Source organism: Lacerta agilis, chromosome 4 (assembly GCF_009819535.1).
Source record: "Lacerta agilis isolate rLacAgi1 chromosome 4, rLacAgi1.pri, whole genome shotgun sequence".
NCBI lineage: Eukaryota > Metazoa > Chordata > Lepidosauria > Squamata > Lacertidae > Lacerta > Lacerta agilis.
In genome coordinates this window covers 55,843,447-55,862,626 of record NC_046315.1, presented here as the reverse complement: position 1 = coordinate 55,862,626, position 19,180 = coordinate 55,843,447, and the positions used below count along the sequence as shown (strand labels likewise).

Genomic DNA, 19,180 nt, shown 5'->3' with positions numbered 1-19,180 from the left:
TCCGTCCCCCGCGCACACGACCCTGCTTTCGCCTACCAAACTTGGGTTGGTTCTCCAGAACCAGCAATGGTGTCCAGGATGCTTTCAGCTTTGCTATGTTCCATTCCCAGTTTTTGGGCTGTTAGCAGAGCAATTTTAGCTATTTCAGAGTCACTCACGTAGCAGGAAGATGGTCTGTGTGTAATGGAGCTGCAGCAATAAATCTCTCAGGAGCCAGCTTCTTCCTTATGTAGAAGTTTTATTATTTACAGCACAAACGACCCGGCATGGCTAACTCCCGGCACAGCAGAACAGAAAGTGAAAGCGTCCCAAATGCTGACTCACAGAAAAACAGCACGTCATGTGATCAAAGCAGTTTTAACCCTGTAAGCTCTGAAATATATCATAGCCAGTGGTCTTTGACGTCCACTGGAGGGCGCTTTTTTGCACAAATTCACGAATTTACCTGGGAAAGGTGTGTTGTTGTTTTTTTTGCAATCTAGGTACCTAAGAACCTTCCCATATGGCCAAGGAATGTTGTGTCCAAATTTGAAGGCAATGAGTCAAGCAGTTACGGAGCATTGCGGCTACATCAAACGACCCATCTTGAACGTTTATATATATATATAGATTGAAGCTAGGTTTTCTTGAACAAGTTAAGAGAGTGGGCCCATTATAAATGTATTCTTATTATTCTTATTAATTAAATGTCTATACCACCCTTCATCCAAAGATTACAGGGCAGTTTACAACATAAAAACACAAAAATAATAACATAACATTAAAAACAATAATGCCCTCCTATGCCCAGTCTTTCCTTTTTTTAAAAAAAAACAGGGTACTACATTATACATAGTTGTAGGATCTTCAGCAGCTTACTCAATTTCATCTCAGGATAATGCAACTAAGAGCCTGGGTGGGGGGAATATCTAAAAGGAATGATGAACTTGATCATCATTCTGCAGCTATCTGGAAAATGTATCTCACCAATTAGCTGGCTCTGGACAAATGAATTTTGCCAGGACGCTTGCTATAAAGATAGTGTGGAATGCCAAAAAAGAGAGAAGCCAAGTCCTGGCTTGAAAGTTCAACAGTGGGCCAAACAGAAATAGGTGACAGAGCTTCAATACTCTTGTTTTAGAAGGTCAGTTTCTGAATGTGCCACTGCAGAATGCTGAAAATAGGATTCACATCTAAGAGTCATGTAAAATAAAAGGGCATTACTTTATATGCTTGGTTACAGAATATGCAAATTTATTTAAAAGCCAGATAACATGTCAACTGAAAAAAAACTTTTGATTTTTAGGCCTAATAAATGGTCTTAAAATAATACTCTCCAGCTCATAACAGATCCAAATAAAAATATATTACATTTCTTTTAAAAGATACAGAACTACTTCTGAGGCTGAGCAAACCTGTTAAGCAGCAACAGAATATACAAGAAAAAGTTCTCAAACTTTGTTCTGTGGATCACACTTGCAGAATAATTTTATTTCATGCCACACCAATTTTTTTATTAACAAGAAATACATTGGAAAACAAAAAGGAACAACTCCTAGCTACATAAGAACATGAATCATTCCCAAAATGTAATTATAAACAAGCCTCTTACATATGTACCTTAAGTATATATACAAACTCTTTGAGAGGTGCGAATTTGCTTATGCCAGGTAATCTCATTTATATTCGGTCTAATTTGAGACAAACTAACTCATCTCCTCATCAACACAAAGAAGCCTTTCTCTTTTCTGATCTTTCATATTTGTCAGAGTTGAAAATCCCTGTTCACACAAAACGTCACAGAGAAGTGTAGAATAATAGCCAATGCTCTCAAAGAGAGGCATGGATGCTGTTTTGGTTGTATATCCCCACCCCACCCCATTTTTATACTATACTATACTATACTATACTATACTATACTATACTATACTATACTATACTATACTGAAATGTTAAAATGCGTCTTTGATTGTTCTTGAATCTTCCTGCCATACTTGCCATCATCTCCTGCCACACCAATGTGGTGCACCACACCGTTTGAGAACCATAGGTTAAAATGAGCACATTGGATTGTTTTCAAAGTTTGCTTTGTGTAAGGTTCTCAGTTAGTTGCTCATGAGTAAGCAGCCAGAACTCCGCTGTTTCCTTTAAGGTTTTTATTGTGCAAACTATATACAGTGCAGAGCTAAAAAGTTCATGTCTGTATCAAGCGGTGTCAGAATCCGGGAATGGTCCCTTCCGGTTCTGACCCCAACAAAAGAGCTTAGGGATACGAAAACCATGCCTCCCATCTTTTCGCTTCACCCCACAACGCCTTTGGGGCGACGGAAGTTGCGCACCCCCTGTATCGCCCGCTGAACAGTGTGAGTGCTGGGTCTCTCGTGCATCCCCAGAGCCTCGGCTCCTTTCCCCCTGAGAGACCTCCCCCTCCTCGCTGGATGCCGGCTGGCAAGGTGGGACTGGGGCTCTCTGTAACATCCTGAGAGCCCTTGCACCACTCTGCGCTGAGTCGGGGATAGTTCCCTGACACTTTGCATTAGAGGGGAAAAGTGAGATGGGCAGAAAATATACCCAAATGAAAGCTTTCTTTTTCTGTGGAAATATTTTTTTAAGTTTATTAGCAACTATGAATGGAAGCCAATTAAAACTACAACATTAGGCAAACTTAGCAGTATCAAAGGCTTTAGCTTTATTTACTATATAAAAATAACAAATTAGATAGCTCTCTAGAACAGCCTTGGGTCCACAGATATTCTTGAACTATCATCCCTGACCATTGGCGATGCTGGCTAGGAATGACAGGAGTTGTAGCCCAACAACATCTAGGGACAGAAGGTCAAGGAAGACTGCTCTAGAACACCACAATTTTTTCATAGAATTAGCTTAATTTGCATAGGTACATTTTCCAATTCAAAATTTTCCAGAAAACCCAGATCACTGATAGAAAAGCACTTATGCTCATGCAAAGTGGGGCACCTGATTTTTACTGATTTTCCTCTATCCACCAAAGCAATATGGGATACAGCAAAGAGAGCTTCAATAGATGGTTGAGTGGATCAGTTAAAATTAGGTGTGTGAACAGAAGAACTTTCCATTTAATGTAAAATCACCATTTGATACAAGCCCTTCAGTTGTGCCTACTGTGCCATATCCATAGCTAATGCAGATGCTACAAAACATTGGTATAAGTGTCTGTCCTCCAGAAGCCAGGTTATAAAATTCTGTAATAAATCTAGCTTTGTAACTGTCTCCTAGGGCTATGTCACATAGAATACCATTGCAGTAGTCATTTTTCAAGTATTATTGGGATTCAGGAATATTTTATCCTGACATTTGTTGTTGGAGCAAAATTTAAAGCCACAGGGAAGACTTGGTTTTTAGGCAACATCAAGAGGTTACCTCTGTAGAAGAAAGTATTCTACAACAGCTTGAGAAGGAGATTACAGCAGGATTTGGCTGCAAGATATAAGGTAATGCTACCAAGAAGTTTGAGTCACCGCTAGCACTATTCTAATACAGTGGTACCTCTGGTTACATACTTAATTCGTTCCGGAGGTCCGTTCTTAACCTGAAACTGTTCTTAACCTGAAGCACCACTTTAGCTAATGGGACCTCCCGCTGCCGCTGCACCGCAGGACCACGATTTCTGTTCTTATCCTGAAGCAAAGTTCTTAACCTAAACGTTATTTCTGGGTTAGTGGAGTATGTAACCTGAAGCGTATGTAACCCGAGGTACCACTGTAATTCATTCAAAACTGTTTTTATATCTGGTAACAAGGATGGATTGGCTTGCCCACTCTAAGCCAACTGCTGAAAACTCTTATCATGGTTTTCCCCAATGAATCCTGGGAATTGCAGTTTTACAGTTCCCAGGATTCTTTGGCAAGGAACCCACAACTGTTTTAAGCTGTATAATGCTGCTTTAAATGTATAGTATAAGTGAGGTCTGAGTCTAGGAATCTGCTTTCAATTGAAATCAATCCATTACCACTTTTCACTCCACAAATTAAGTCCTCTCCATGCCCCCCCTTGCTTACTGCAGTGGTAGTCAAGTTCTCAAAACAGGTTTCTGTGGAAAAAGTTAGAAGATCATGTCCTTTAGAAATTATTTTCATCTCAAGCATCCTCTATGTAGTTAAGATTGGAAAAGTCAAACATATGCTGAGTGTAGACATAAAAGGATTTTAAAATGTTAAATGTTCTGAGCACCTAATTTCTATCAACTAAGCAGAAATTGGGTATAATTTGCTTTCTGGTATCCTTTGTTTTAATTTTAAGGAACCTTGGTTTCATGTAATTTTAATAATGAGATATTAGACATTCTTTGCTTCTTTGTTCCAGCAAGCCTAGGTGCACCCTGAAATCTACATAGCACATGGTTGATCCTAATCCAATTAAGTCTGTTATCTACTCCTACACTCCCATCTTAAGACAGTGACTAAATAGACTTTGTGGCTTTAACATCAAGCCAGCTCTTTTCTTTCCTCTCTCTCCCTCCTGCTCCTCCCTTCACTTAAGTTCTAGCCTGATTAAGAGTTCTAGGGAACTAAAAAAAACATACTATTTTGTTACTTTTTGGTTTGTCCTAATAAACCTATTGCCAGTCTGCCAATTTCTAAACAATTCTTATGGAATAACATAGGTACTATTTAAAAAACATAGCATTAAGAAAAATTAAACAACTGAATAGGCCTGTCACATAAAAAGGCCTTCTGAAAATTACCAGTGAGGACGCCTGCCAAGTCTCTGTTGGAAGAGTGTGTGGCTATCAACACTAAGCGCCTGGCTTCTAATTGAAGCCAGTCGGTCTTCTGAAACGCAACAAAACAACTATTAGCACTCCTCCATGTGACCTCAGTAATCAATCTGAGATATATGGGCCGAGGCGCTCCTCAATTTTACTGAGACATTTTCGAAGAGTTTAAGAACATAAGATGCTGGGTAAGACCAATTTTCTATCTAATGCAACACTGTATTTTCAAGTGACCAGCTGTAAGCTTCAAGAAAGTATGAACTATATATATTTGCATATGTGTGTTAAATTGAGAGAGAGAGAGACTAAAAATCCACTTTTTAGCAAGTGCAGTGGCTACTAGCCATGAAAGCTATGTTCTAACTCCACTGTCAGAGGCAGTATGTCTCCAAATACCAGTTGCCAGGAATAACCAGTGGGGAGAATTCTATAGTCATTGGTTTGTGTTTGCAAGCTTCCCACAGGTATCTATTCTGTTGTGATAACAAAATCTGACTACATAGCTCTTTGGCCTGATCCAGCAGGGTGGTTCTTGTGTCCTTAGCTGCTTTGCAGGAAAGAACATCTGGTGCTGGCTCCTGCTTCAGTGGGACTGGTTGTTGTGTTTTTTGAGCATATGTGATGCATCCTCTGTGATGAATGGCCCAAAGAGTTTTATTTCTGAGTGGGGAACTGAACTGGATCTCCACAGTCCAAGTCCAATGCTCTATCACACCGCCTCTAAAAAGCAAATCTTTCCTCCACTGCTGGACCTGAAATGTTATTCTTATTTGGAAAATTACACACAGAGATGTGCATTACAAAGTGGGCCAGAAGGCCGAGCAATGTAAAAGACAGGAGTGTAACATTAAGTATGCAGAACAGAGATGTAGATGAAGGCCATTTGAAAGAGCTTAAAATACAAACAGAGTGGATATGTAACCCACTTGTAGAGAATATGGCAAATCATGATGGCTAGCGAGTATGAACACTTAAAGAGTGATACTGTAAATATTTTCTGTAGTGAGCTAGCTATGCTCACTTTCAATTGAGCCCAACCCCTATAGTAAAATCTCCATAGGTACAGGTGACGACCACTTTAGGCACGTCCAATGGATGTGCAATGGCTTTGGTACCCAGAAGAGGCAGAAAAGGGGCATAATGGTGCGGGGCACACTTATACATGCTCAGGGCTATCATACGCCTGGATTTTCCCAGACATTACAGTGGTACCTTGTGTTACAAATGCTTTGGGTTACAAACTCCCAAGTAGTACCTTGGGTTATGAACTTTGCCCCAGGATGAGAGCGGAAATTGCGCACCGGCGGTGCAGCGGCAGGCCCCATTAGTGAAAACGTGCCTCAGGTTAAGAACGGAACAAATTAAGTCTGTAACCAAACATATGTGGTGGACGTGTCCTGTTATATGTGATTTTTGGAACGCTGTATATGAAGAACATAAAAAACTCTTAAAGCATACATTCAAAAAAAGATCAGAAATGTTCCTGTTAAGCATCTTGCCGGAAGAGATCAAAAAACCAGAAAGAGTAATTTGCTTATACGGTATAACAGCAGCAAGAATGTTAGTGGCCAGAAACTGGAAAAATCCAGTAGCACCAACTATAATGGACTGGCAAAATTTAATGTTAGAACATCTGTACTTAGCAAAAACAAGTGGTAAAGTTAGGAATCAAATGTGCCAGGAAGTATGGAAAGAATGGAGGATATTCAAAGAATACTTAAGGAATAATGGTATAAGTGGTATCCTAATGGCAGATGCAGACTGAACCTTTAAGGTAAACAAATAGAGACTTAAGGATGGAAAACTATGATTTGTAAATGAAATACATAACTGTACGTGATATAGGTATAATAGTTTAAAAATGCAATGAGGATAATTGGAGGTACAAGAATTTGTTTGTAAATAAGAAAAGAGAAGAATAGCAGTTTGTTTATGTTTATGTTTATTTTGTTGTGTTAGTGTTTGTCTATATGTGTATTTGTACTTGTATGTGTATTTTTAAATAATAAAGAGAGATTTAAAAAAAAAGTCTGTAACCCGAGGTACCACTGTACTGTACTGGGATTTCAAAGGTGGAAGTGACACCCTTTTTCTTGTGTTTTTGTACAGAACCCTGCATGAAATGGTCACTGCCTGTGTTCCAACAGCAGTTTCAGTCTTTAGAGTCTGCCTATCTCTTTCTGGACACAACAATGCAACTATGTTATTCCAGGAAGGAAAGCCCCTGCCAAAATAATGCAAACTTTAGTAACTTCCCAGTAGGACTATTGTAACAAAGCCAACATGAGATTGCCCTTTAAATCATGTTCAAAAATGTAAGTGGTTCAAAATGCCACTGCCAGAATAGTAACTGGCTCTAACAAGACAAGAATACATAACTTAAAAACTTAGTTTTTTCACTGGTTCCCAACCCCAATTCCCAACCCCAATTCAAAGTGCTGGTTCAGCTAGCTTTCCAAAAACTCCAGCACCTCTAACTTGCCTATGCAGGCAAAGTTGGGATACTGCTCAAGCTCTACATTTACACTTAAACAAAAAATCATTACACAGAACACAAGTACTGTGCAAAACTGCCTGACCTTTTGAAATCACAAAGCTGGGTATACCAATAAAGTCCTTCATACACATGATTATTATGCAAATTCATTATAAGCACTAGTTCAAACTATACATTTGGAATAGTTTGTCATCCTAGAAAAACTTCATATAAAGGAGACAATATGAATGAAACATGTAGCAAAGTACTGTAGTGTGCATCTTCAATATTCCAGCCAGTCAGCCACACCCTCAATTCAAGATGCTCCATTCCATTCCTTCCTCTGTGGGGTTTTCTGTTCCCCCACCCACAAAGCTCAGCCCTCAGTGAGCTGTTTGGTTCCCTGCTGTTTAGAGAGTTGATAAAGTTTTCCTATGCTTCTGCAAACCTTGGAATTCTTCCCTCCTTCTCAATGATCCCGTTTTGGTGACAATCCTATTGGCACTAAGTTAGAGGGGGTGACCAATTACATCTATTACATCATTTATAATATATGCAAACATCCCAACCTGAACAATATCAAAAATAAATTATTACAGTACTTTATCTTAGAGACATTAAATTTTAAACATATCCCAAATCTAACCAAAGCTTTACAGGCTTTACTTGGTTAGTCAATGTGAAACACAACCCACTAACTGTAATTCTGTGTCAGCCTGAAAGTCCAGCTACCGTGTTTCTCCTAAAATAAGACACCGTCTTATATTTTTTTCCCCTCAACAAAACACAGCATGGCTTATTTTCAGGGGATGTCTTATTTTAACCTCATCGCATCAGTATGCTGCATAGCCACGCCTCTCCAGGCTGTTTTAATGGGAGGTGCCGCATCACTATGGCTTATTTTCGGGGAACGGCTTATATTTTGCAAATGCATAGAAATCCTGCTATGGCTTATTTTATGGCCATGTCTTATTTTAGGAGAAACACGGTATATGAGATTCTCTTAACCAGCAGCTGTGTGATCCTCTTAGGTAGATTGTTACCAACAGGAGGCTGGAGATGATGCAAGGCAAACAAGCTTTCAGTTTCAGTACACGGATAACACAAGTGGATCCCAGCCTGAGATTCTGTCCAGTTTCACTATGGATCTTTACAACCAAGCAATTGTTTAGCCAACAAACAATACAGTTAATTCTGATGTTTTAAGTATAAGGATGTAAAATGTTGGCCTTCAAAGCACTAAATGGCTTCAGCCCTGTATACCTAAAGGGGTGTACCCCATTGTTCAACCTGGACACTGAGGTCCAGCTCTGAGGGCTTCTGGCAGCTCTCTCATTGTGCAAAGTTACAGGGAACCAGGAAGAGGGCCTTCTTGGTAGTTGCACCTGACCCATGGAATGCCCTCCTATCAGATGTCAAAGAGATAAACAATCATGTGACTTTTCATATACACCTGAAGGCAGCCTAATTTCAGGAAGCTTTTAATGTTTGATGTTTTGTTAAATTTTGTGGGAAGTCCCCCAGAGCGGCTGGGACAATCCAAGCAGACAGGCAGGGTACAAGAACAATTATGATTATTCAAATTAACAATTGTTTTAACTGAGATTGCACACTTTTATCCTTTTTAGGGGAAACCCAGCCAGATGGGTGGGATATATATAAATAAATAATAATTACTATTAGGTATGTTCACACAAAAATGACACATGCGCTTTCCAGTTCGTCTCCTGAAAAATTCACCTTTTCCTTCAATTAAACTAACTAAATATGTGAAATAAAACTTCCTAAAGTGTTAACATTACACTTGAGAGCTTTTATCAGGTCTTTATACAGAGTCTGAGTATAGTTGAATATTATTATATCATATCATATCATATTATTAGTGTGTGTCTAAATCCAGATTGTAATAAGTTTTTGCTGACATGCTAAAGTAGAAGCAAGAGTTTAATCCTATCCATTCAGAATGATGTGAACTGATAAAAAAATTCCTATCACTTAGATGAAAGCACCATTGTTCAAGCACTCATAAAACAGGTTCTTTGAAAATAATGTTCCTTCCACAGTAAATATCAGGAGATCATCCTTATCTTTGCGAGATATTTACACTTTAAATTGCATGAATATTTTAAAGACCAAGCTATTTAGAAGTTAAATCAGTATATCAAAACTTTACACCTGCACAATTGTGTGGGTAGAGAAACAGCTATACAAAATAAATTTTGGCAGATCATAACTTTAAATAAGAGAGAAAACCAAGGTATGTGTCAGGTCTGCGTTAGGGTTGCTCACGAGTAATCAGGCATGAGTCTCAACTGTCTTTTAACAGTTTATTGGTGCAGATTACTTACAGTGCAGAGAACATGCAAACATGACCGTCCTAGTCACTCGCAGAATCCGGGAGTGCCAGTTTCCGGCTGTGACCCCAACATAAGAATTTTGGCACCCCAAAGCGCCGCCTCCCTGGTCTCCTTTTGACCCCTCTGTGCAACTGGGGCGACGGAAGTGGCGTGCTCCCCTCAGAGCGAAACTCATGAGGAGTGTTGGGGCTCTCAGCAGCATCTCCAAGCCCTTGTCTCACCTGGCTGTTTCCAGCCTGCCCCTCCCCACTGGAAGAGGTGCCGCTCTTCCCGCTTGAGGTCTCACTACTGAGGAGGTGTCTGGGCTCTTGGTACATCTACAAGACCACCCGCCCTGCCTAGGGCAGTTCCCTGACAGTATGTCTACTAGATTTTAAATAGATACTGGTTATGCAGAAAGTTAATTACAACAATGATCTTTTTGACCCCTATTGAAAGAATTTAAGAATAAGACCATGTCTAGTTAGTATGTCTGGGAATGTAAAGATCTGGAATTAATCACTGGTTTATTTCCCCCATTAGATAATAACGTATATTTTAACACACCAGCCAGCATATATTTATACGTTCACACAACCACCAACAGCAACTATTATTATTACTGCTATATATGATCATTCGATACAAACAATAATGGCTATATCCTTAAACACACCTGAAAGTAAACCCCACTAGAATTAATAAAACTTAAAAGTAATTTTACTAAGGGTCCAAATATGCACAGCTGCAATGCTGATGAAGTAACCCAAAGCTTTGATCTGCCATGCTAGAGGGGGTGCGTGGATGAGCTGGAGGTGCCTTTCTGCCCAATCCTGCTAATAAAGAGCACCCCAATGCCCAAACAAAAGGCAGACAGAAGCTCCCACCTGCAGTACCCCTTGCCAGCAGTAGTCAATGGTAACCGTCAAAATGAGACACTTTGAGACAGAACTCTTTGACATCAAGCCCAACTGAGACCCCTCAGGCTTTGCTAGCCTGGGAGCTCACATAGCAAATAGACATTTTTGCCTCTTCCCGCCTTCCCCACACCTGACTAGTGCATGTAGTGGAGTTGTAGATGCAGCAGTGGCTACCACTTGTCTATTTAGCCCTGCCAACCAGGGATTTGAATTGCCCATTAAATTCATTTCCATGAAACACATTTTTTTATCTTAGAATTGATTTGATTTCAAAGTAAAGACCTCAAAATCGCCATACCTTCAAATAATTTTAGCTTTTGGGTCATATTCCTACAAGACCCTTAACAATGCCAAAAAAAGATAGTTCAGACCCGGCCAGCAGGGTCAATGGTAAGAGAGGATGGGAATTTGAGTCCACCAACATCTCGAGGACCACAGGCTCACCATACTTGCTCTACAGTATGTAACAAATTGAGCAGTGAGAGAGAAAATTGCTGTGCCATTGTTCTTCCACCCATACAGTCAAAGTTTGGTAGAATTCAAAGACTCAAATATAAGTACAATTAACAATTAACTGATTAAACAGTTATAAGAAAATTTGAATATAAATATGTGCTTGTCAATTATCTCATTCATTGGTAGCAAAGTAGATTTGCATCTTATTGAGCAAATTAGAAGAATGATGTGCTTTAAGTAAAAGAGTTATCATACAGACTTCCACTGAAAGCTAGAAGAGGAAGCGGTTGGGAATATCTCAGAAGGAATCCAAAGTGCCACAGCCTCTTCACAATTGCTTATACCTGTCTTAAGAAACTAGATGTGTATTCCAATGCACAGCCTCTAAAGAGAGCAATTGCTTTAAAAGCCCACGATGCCTAGGCATTACTACTGAGAATTAGCTTTTGCCACTTTAAAAGAATCATTAAAGCAGCCCTCCTGTTGGAGTGAGGAATGTAAGAAGTTGCATTTTGCCAGGTCAGACAATTTTCCAGGACTGTCTAGAGTCTGTCTTGTAGTTCATGGAACTCACATATTCATATTCCACACAGCAATAGTGTGCAAACAGCTCCCCCCCCCAAAGTATGCAATGCTTTTTATGTAAAGGTAAAGGGACCCCTGACCATTAGGTCCAGCCGCGGGGATTCAAACCTCCAACCTTCTGATCGGCAAGCCCGAGGCTCTGTGGTTTAACCCACAGCGCCACCCGCATCCTTGCTTTTTATGTACACAGTCTTAATATGGACTACCTTGGAAGATAGGCCAGAATACCCAAAAAACAGAAAGGGGCTGTGTCTGACTGATACCGGCTTGTCTAAAGCCAAGTAATGTCATGGCCCCTGCAGTAGCGGACCTTGGAGTCTGTAATTTCAGCAGCACCCTGTACCACTCCAGAATTCAGCACCCCTGCCTTCCATTCTATATAATAGTTGCAGCACCCTGAGTCTTTGTGCTCCCCTAATCCATCTCTGGTCCCTGCTCACAACACACAGACAAAGGCTTCAACTTGTAATAGGAAAGATATCCTTATTCAGGCATGTAACTGTCCAGGCTTGGCAGCAGACATAGTGCTCAGAAGTAATGATTCAGGATTTCAGGAGCATAAAAAGTAAGAGAAGGAAGTATCCCAACAAGTTTTCCTGCCCCACCTGCCAAGCTTTTACAGATAAGGTATGCTTGAGTTTAGTAACAAGAGTCACTCATCTTATGGGAATGCTGAGATTACAAACACATGCTGTCAGGGCAGATGGGTCAATTTTTGTCAGTGAAGGCAGCACCTGATTCTAGGTCACAAGACAACACCCTTATGTTCATGCTTCTGTTCAGTTGCTGCTGCCTCCTTTTCAGCCTTAGAATAATAGAATCAGACAGTGTTCGAAATTATCCATGTGCCAGATTCATTTTGCACCCAGCTTTCAACCACTTGCAACCAAGTGAAGATGCTTAGGAACCAGGATGGCGTCTGGCACCTCCATCATTTGGAGCTGCATGCCTGGGGTTCATTGGATCTGGACTGTTTTCACATACCAATACCCCATCCTGTAGAATCCCATCAGTTATATTTTATCAGTACAATCAGAATGAATTTCTAGAACCAAAACGTGTTGTTTTTTGTTTTTGTTTTGTTTCTGGGGTTTGTTCGTTTTTTGCAGCCTGAGCAGGAGCAGTCACTAACAAAAAGAGGTAGGAATAGGCCAATAGATCTGTGAACTGCCCCTGGATTGAGTGGCTTTTCTTCTTTAAGTTCTAAAAGTACTTAATCTAGCTCAAGGTTGTCATCTGAACTAGCCAGATGTTTAACTGAGAATCAACCACAGTCAGCCCATCATTTGAAAAATAAGACTTTAGAGTAGTTTTACCCCAAAATGGCAACTAGACATCCCGTTTTGGCGACTGTAAAAGGTAAAGGTAAAGGTACCCCTGACCATTAGGTCCAGTCATGGACGACTCTGGGGTTGCAGCGCTCATCTCACTCTATAGGCTGAGGGAGCCGGTGTTTGTCCGCAGACCAGAGCAGCGAACCAGAGCAGCGCACGGAAGCGTAACCTTGGTTTAAGGAGGCATTTGGTGCCTATCTTATATATCTGAGTTTCTAACACTGGAATCAGAGTTGGAAGGAACCATAAGGGTCATCTAGTCCAACCCCTTCCAATGCAGCAATATTTTCCCGATGTGGCTCAAACTCATGACCCTGATATTAATAGTGATCATGCTCTACCAACTGAGCCATCTCAGCCTCCTCCCTCCTGGCTGATCAAAGCCCACCCCCACCTCTGCTCTTTATTATTATTATTATTATTATTATTATTAAGGATTTTATTGTTTTACAAAGGTATATGCAATGTCTCTCGTATTTTTCCATGTAACATTTATACACATCAGTTTCGTTTTTTGAGACACACTTACAACACAAAGAACTCATAACCCACCCCTGCTCTTTAGGAAGGTCGGAGGGGACAGCCGACACCCCAGCGTGGAAAGGGGAGGTCCCTTTCTTACAACTAAGGCTTCCCCAATTCAAGCCTCCCACCCTTCTTTCTCCTGTGTCAGAGCCTGTGAATCCAATCCCAAGGCCTATGGTCTCACAACACCTAATAAACTTTACCTAAGGTTGAATCTAGGACTTCTTCATTCATCACTTATGCTCAAAGCTACACCATTTGTCATTATTTATTAAGTTACACCTACCCACCCCAATCTGCCTTTTGGGCCAAGCCTTCAGAAAATGATTTAGAAACAAGGACATTAAAATAAAAACCCATAAAACAGCACCTAATTAGAACAAAGAAAACCAGCATTAAAAACCAAGAAGAGGTTTGGTAGAGTAAAAAGAGGGTTAAGGAATATTTAAAACCTAACAGAGGGCCAAATTAAGTTATCATACCAGTAAGTTCTAAAGTTGTGAGACCACAACTGAAAAAGCCTTTTCCCAACACTAACACCTTCTGATATAATTTATCAATGGCAGGACAGGGAGCAGGACCTCAGAGGTCAGTCTTAGCATCACCTAGAGGGAATTCTGCATTTCCTCAAGTACAAAATACTGTAGTGTTAATTGACTGTAACTTCCCAATGAAGGAGGAGAACCTTTTGGAAACACATGATTGGTAGCACATTTATTGCAAAAGCAACAAAACAAAACCCTATCACATGGTATAATGGAGCAGCAAAGTAAAATAAATGAATGAATCTGAGAACTATGGAGCAAACACATGAATTTCTAACTGATGCTTCTAGGGTTCTGACCAAAAACTGGAATTCCCATAGACAAATTAATAATTAAGAGTTGGGAGACACTTGTCACACACACACACATTCAATAAACTATTTGGCAAAAGGTGTTACAGGACCAAATGTCCTCAAATATTTTGAGCAAGCAGACACTAATTTTAACTTCATAAAAGAAAAGAAATTTTGAGGGAAACATGACAAAATAGATGCTAAACATATTATTTCTGCATTGTCTTACAGTAGACAACTGACAACTATTACTGGTATAGCAAAATTAGAATGAAAGAAAACAGTGTAATCCTATACTCAGAAGCATACCTTACTCCCAGGTAAATCATTTCCAAAGGCGTTTTCCTCACCATGTAGTTATCCTTTCAAAATCTGTAATAGGAAAGCCACCTAAGTGCTAAAGCATCTTCAGTTAACTCCAATATGCAAAGTTACCTGTTCTTTCAAAATGGTGCATCTTATTCTACTTTTGTTTTATCACCAAGAACTATAAAAATAAGTAGAAAGCTCACAAAAACACAGTATCACTACTAACCTAAAACTATGGAGAAAAATAAAGTGTGGTTTTGTTTCCTTTTAGTATCATAATTAATTTTATTTTCCACTAGCACAGAATTGCACAAGTTACAAACTAAGAAGACTTGAGCTGCCATTTTCAAACAACCTACCAAACTGGTCACTCCAAAACAGACAGGCAGTGGCAGTTTAGCAACCGCTGCAACTTCAGTTTTATGCAAGCTCTCAAACATTGATTTAAAAGCAGTTGCATAAGCCCCAGAAAGCTAAAAATCTCCTTCTGCACTCTTCATCATTATTATTCCAAGTGGGGGGAATATTTACAGAGAAACTGAGCATTACCTGAGTGTCACTTACATCGTCGCTAACGAGCTGGGCTATTATGCAGCAGAGCACAGGAAGGCACCTGGCGTGCAAATATACCAAGCACACCACACAAGAGCAGAAAGATGTGAAGGAAAAACATCCCCCCGCCCCATCTCTTCCTTGCCTACCTTCCTGGTCACATAGACCTCTGCCAACACCGGGGCAAAAGCAGAAAACCAGGTTAGCTGCAGGAGCAAACAGCCGGTTTAATCAAGAGTGCCCGAAGGTGGCGAGGGGGGAGGGAGAAGAAGAAGAAGAAACAGCCCCCCCCCAATATCAAGTCACTTCCCCCACCGTGTGAAAGCGCGTGGGCGCCACGGCGGATTCACTTGTCATGTCACTCAGCCCCAACGCCATGGAGCCGGTCCCTCTCTCCCCCTTTCCCTGCCTCAGACAGACACGGCGGCCGCAGCAGCAGCAGCTCAGGTGGGAACGGAGCCGAGCATCTCTCTCCCCCACCACCTCCCGTCGGGGAGGAGGCTTTGCTGCTTCGGTCACGGTCGCCTCCGTCTCTTTCTCTCGCCCTCCCTCTCATTCCCCCCCTCCCCGGCCATTTGCCTCTCCCGCCGCCGCCGCCACTTACTTGCCGATCACCTCGCAGAGCTCATACACATCCTCGAACAGCACGTCGTCGTCGGCCATGGTCCAGATGGGGGCAATTCGCCACACGGGCGGCCGAGGCGGGAAGGGGGCGCGGGCACGATCCCCTCCGCGCTCCCCGCGCGACGCGACGCCGCCACCACCGCGTTAAATCCCAGCCGCCTCACGCCGCACAGATCCAAATCCGCCCCGGAGGCTCCAATGGCCACGCCGGGAATCCCTTCAGCCGCCGCTCCTTGTTCCTTCCTCCTGTGGGCCTCAGCCTCCCCGCGTGTCTCTCTCCGTCTCTCTCGCTGCCGCCACCGCCGCCGCCGCCGCCGCCGCCAGGTCCTCACCTTTCCCCACCCAGTCCGCCGCGACCCTTTTCCCTTTGCTCCCCCACCGCTGCGGCCCTGGAAGCTAATGCCGGCAGGCGGCTGGCGGGGTGGAGCAGGGACCACGGAGGGGATGGATACGGAGATGAACCGGCGGAAGGCAGAGCCGCCTCATTCGCCTCCCCTCCCCCACTGGTGCACACTCACACGCGAAGGGGCCAGGGAGAGAGAGAACGCGCGCGCACACACACAGGGAGAGACCGAGGGAGAGGCAGGCGCGGCTCCGACCACGCGCCAAGCAACTGCCGCGCTAAGCTGTTTAATGGAGGGCGGGCGCGCCGCCGCCGCCACCTTTCTAATCAGTCACGCAACCGCCCAGAGCCAGCGCGCGCGCACCCTTCTTCGAAGAGCGCGCGCGCAGTCTTTTCCTTTGCCTCCTCCCCACCTCGCCCGGCCGTTCTCTCGTCCCCCCCTCCCTCTTCCCCCATTTGACAAGTCCTTTGCCAGAACCGCGCGCAGAGCCACGCCCACAACGCCCCCCTCCAGGGGGCGCAAAGGGAGCGCTCTGCGCAGACGCGGGTGTGTTAACGTCATAGGTAAGGCGAAGGGAAAAATGAGGCGGGGCGCCGTAGCGCTCTTCTGGGGGGCGGGCAGGCGGGCTTTCATTGTAGTAGCTTTGGAGCCTGTGCTTGGAGAGTGTAGTGAGGCTTGTAGGAGCTCGCGCGAAGAAGTGAGAGCGGCTCCCTGGCGCGGCGCGGCGCAGCAGCGTGTAGTGTTTGCGGAGAAATAGCTGCGGTTCCTCCTCAGCGTTGTTTTCTGTCCTCCGTGACTGTAGTTTTTATGGGAACAAGAAGTCAGTTTGGCTTGTGCAAGAAGTTAGACGGGGCTGAGAAAGGACAGGTAATGTAGCCGGGCGTGCCTCTTTGGCGCTAAGGTACCTGACCGGGGCAGCCGGACAGGTTTTCTTCGGATCCGCACAAGGAGAGCGAGGAAGCCGCCTTGGGGAGCTGATTTTGGATGTCGTTGAAAGGCAGCAGATTGTTGGCTATTTAATTAATCATTTGCATTTTCCTTGTTAAGCAAGAGGGAGAAGAGCTTGCGGGATGTTTTTGTTTCTGGATGCTATTAAAATACAAGTTTGGGTTCTTTACCCCCACTCCCCAAAATGCTTGTGTTGGATGTTTGACTTAAGTAGGAATGTAGGTTTTTTTTAAAGGTGGGTTTAAAGCATACTTGTTAGGCTGCAACATGAGATAGGCATACTTCATGACAATACTCATAACTCTGAGCTTGTAGCCACACCCCTTCTAAGACTACAGAACAAAAATGTATTTTTTACTTATGTGGACATTACGGCTTCAATACCAAACTAGCTTTTTTTGCTTACTCAAAAGTGTGCTCACTATTTTGTAATGCTTTATCTTATATGGTGAATTTATCTGTGAGAAAGGCTCACTTATTTATTTGGTATATAGACTGTGATAAATAATGCTGCAGTAGATATCATCCTTGCTGTGAAATAAGTGGTGGATCCCTTCCTGGCTCTGCCACTCCACTGTTGAGTGAAATGCTTTCTCTGTGACCACTAAACAAAGTTCTCCTTTTACTCTCCCACTTAAAACAAAATCGAAAGTTCTTTCTAGTAGCACCTTAGAGACCAACTGAGTTTGTTCCTGGTATGAGCTTTCGTGTGCATGCACACTTCTTCAGATACCACTTCTTCAGGTATCTGAAGAAGTGTGCATGCACACGAAAGCTCATACCAGGAACAAACTCAGTTGGTCTCTAAGGTGCTACTAGAAAGAACTTTCGATTTTGTTTTGACTATGGCAGACCAACACGGCTACCCACCTGTAACTCTCCCACTTAAGTTTAGTATGCCTGAAGTTTAATGGAAGAGTATGTGTTTTATATGCAGGAGTTCCTGGAATCTACCGCTTCACTTAAGAGCCTGTGAAAGCTGCTGCCACTGGGAGTGGTTGGGTAATGCTGGGCTAGATGAACCAATGCAGCTTTTATGGGTGCTACTCCTGAATCTGATATCCCTCTAGAGCATGGAAGCAAAATGAGAAATTGTGATGTTTATATAAAACTGTCGTGAAGTGAAAGGGTACACAAAAGACATGGTTCAGATATGCTTTTCTGCCCAGGATAGTTTCAAACTGCAGTTGTATATTAATAACTGCAAGCAAATGGGCACAGCAATTATATATGTAGTGCAACTGTCTGTGTGACACTTTTGCTGTAAGAAAAAGAGCTTAAATGGAATGTCTTGCAGACATGCAGCCTGGTCTTCAAGCTAAGCTGAGATCTCCCTTTGTTATACAGTATTTGCATATGGGAAGGTGACTTGTAGTTACATCTACATTGTATCCTGCTGTACCGTCTTAACTGAAAATTCCACCTTGACTACTATTTAGGCTGGTCTCTCCCACTTACAAGAGTGAGTTCCATTGAGCTTGGTGACTTCTGAGTAAACATGCAGTGGGATGTGCTGCTACGCCTGGATAAAGCAATCCAAACAGTTGCTCCTGGACCTGCTAACATGGAGTGCCTCTAGACACCTACCCAATAATCAGGAGGATGGAAGCCTAGGTGGCATCCTAAATTCCCAAAACAGAGCATGGTGGGGAGCTGCGCCAGCACTGCTGCCATCATGTGACAACAGGCCTGATCCAGACCCTTTTGGTGTAGCAGCCTGGGAGCTAGCATAATAGAGGCAGTTTTCCTGTCCCCTCACTTTGTCATGTTGGCACAACCAGACGGGTTGTGGCAATGGCTATGCCACACTCCATTAAGCCCTGTCATTGCTGGTCCCTAAATGAAGAACCTAAAAAGAACCTGCAGGATCAGGCCAGTGACCCATTTAATTCCAACAATCTCTTCTCAAAGTAGCCAACCAGATGTCTCTGGGAAGTACACTCTCTCCACTTTGGACGCCCAGCAAGTAGTATTCTAGTTCTAGTGTTATGAGGGAGAAAAACATTTTTCTACTCACTTCTCCCACATCATACATAACTTTGTACACTTCTGTCCTACTCTTTCTCCTTTTTACTCAAAAACCTTTCCTCATAGGGGAGTTGTTTCATTTTTTTAATCGTTTTGATTATGCTTTTTGGATTTTTTCTTCCCAGCTGCACAATATCATTTTTGAGATGAGGCAACCAGAATTGTACACATTA

The 19,180-nt window shown here is 42.5% G+C and overlaps 1 protein-coding gene across 11 annotated transcripts in view; it reads right to left on the bottom strand.

Annotated features, from left to right (window-relative positions):
• CASK (calcium/calmodulin dependent serine protein kinase) overlaps positions 1-16,245 on the bottom strand; it is a 121,499-nt gene extending 105,254 nt beyond the window's left edge. For 5 of the 11 annotated variants that reach the window (XM_033147135.1, XM_033147139.1, XM_033147142.1 and 2 more), the window contains exon 1: positions 15,668-16,245. In XM_033147135.1, coding sequence (XP_033003026.1) covers positions 15,668-15,726 — 59 coding nt within the window. In that variant the 5' untranslated portion in view covers positions 15,727-16,245. Of the gene's footprint in view, positions 1-14,511; positions 14,575-15,667 lie in introns of all 11 variants that reach the window. The other 6 variants (XM_033147138.1, XM_033147137.1, XM_033147140.1 and 3 more) reach the window with 2 other exon arrangements.
• Positions 16,246-19,180: the final 2,935 nt, after the last annotated feature.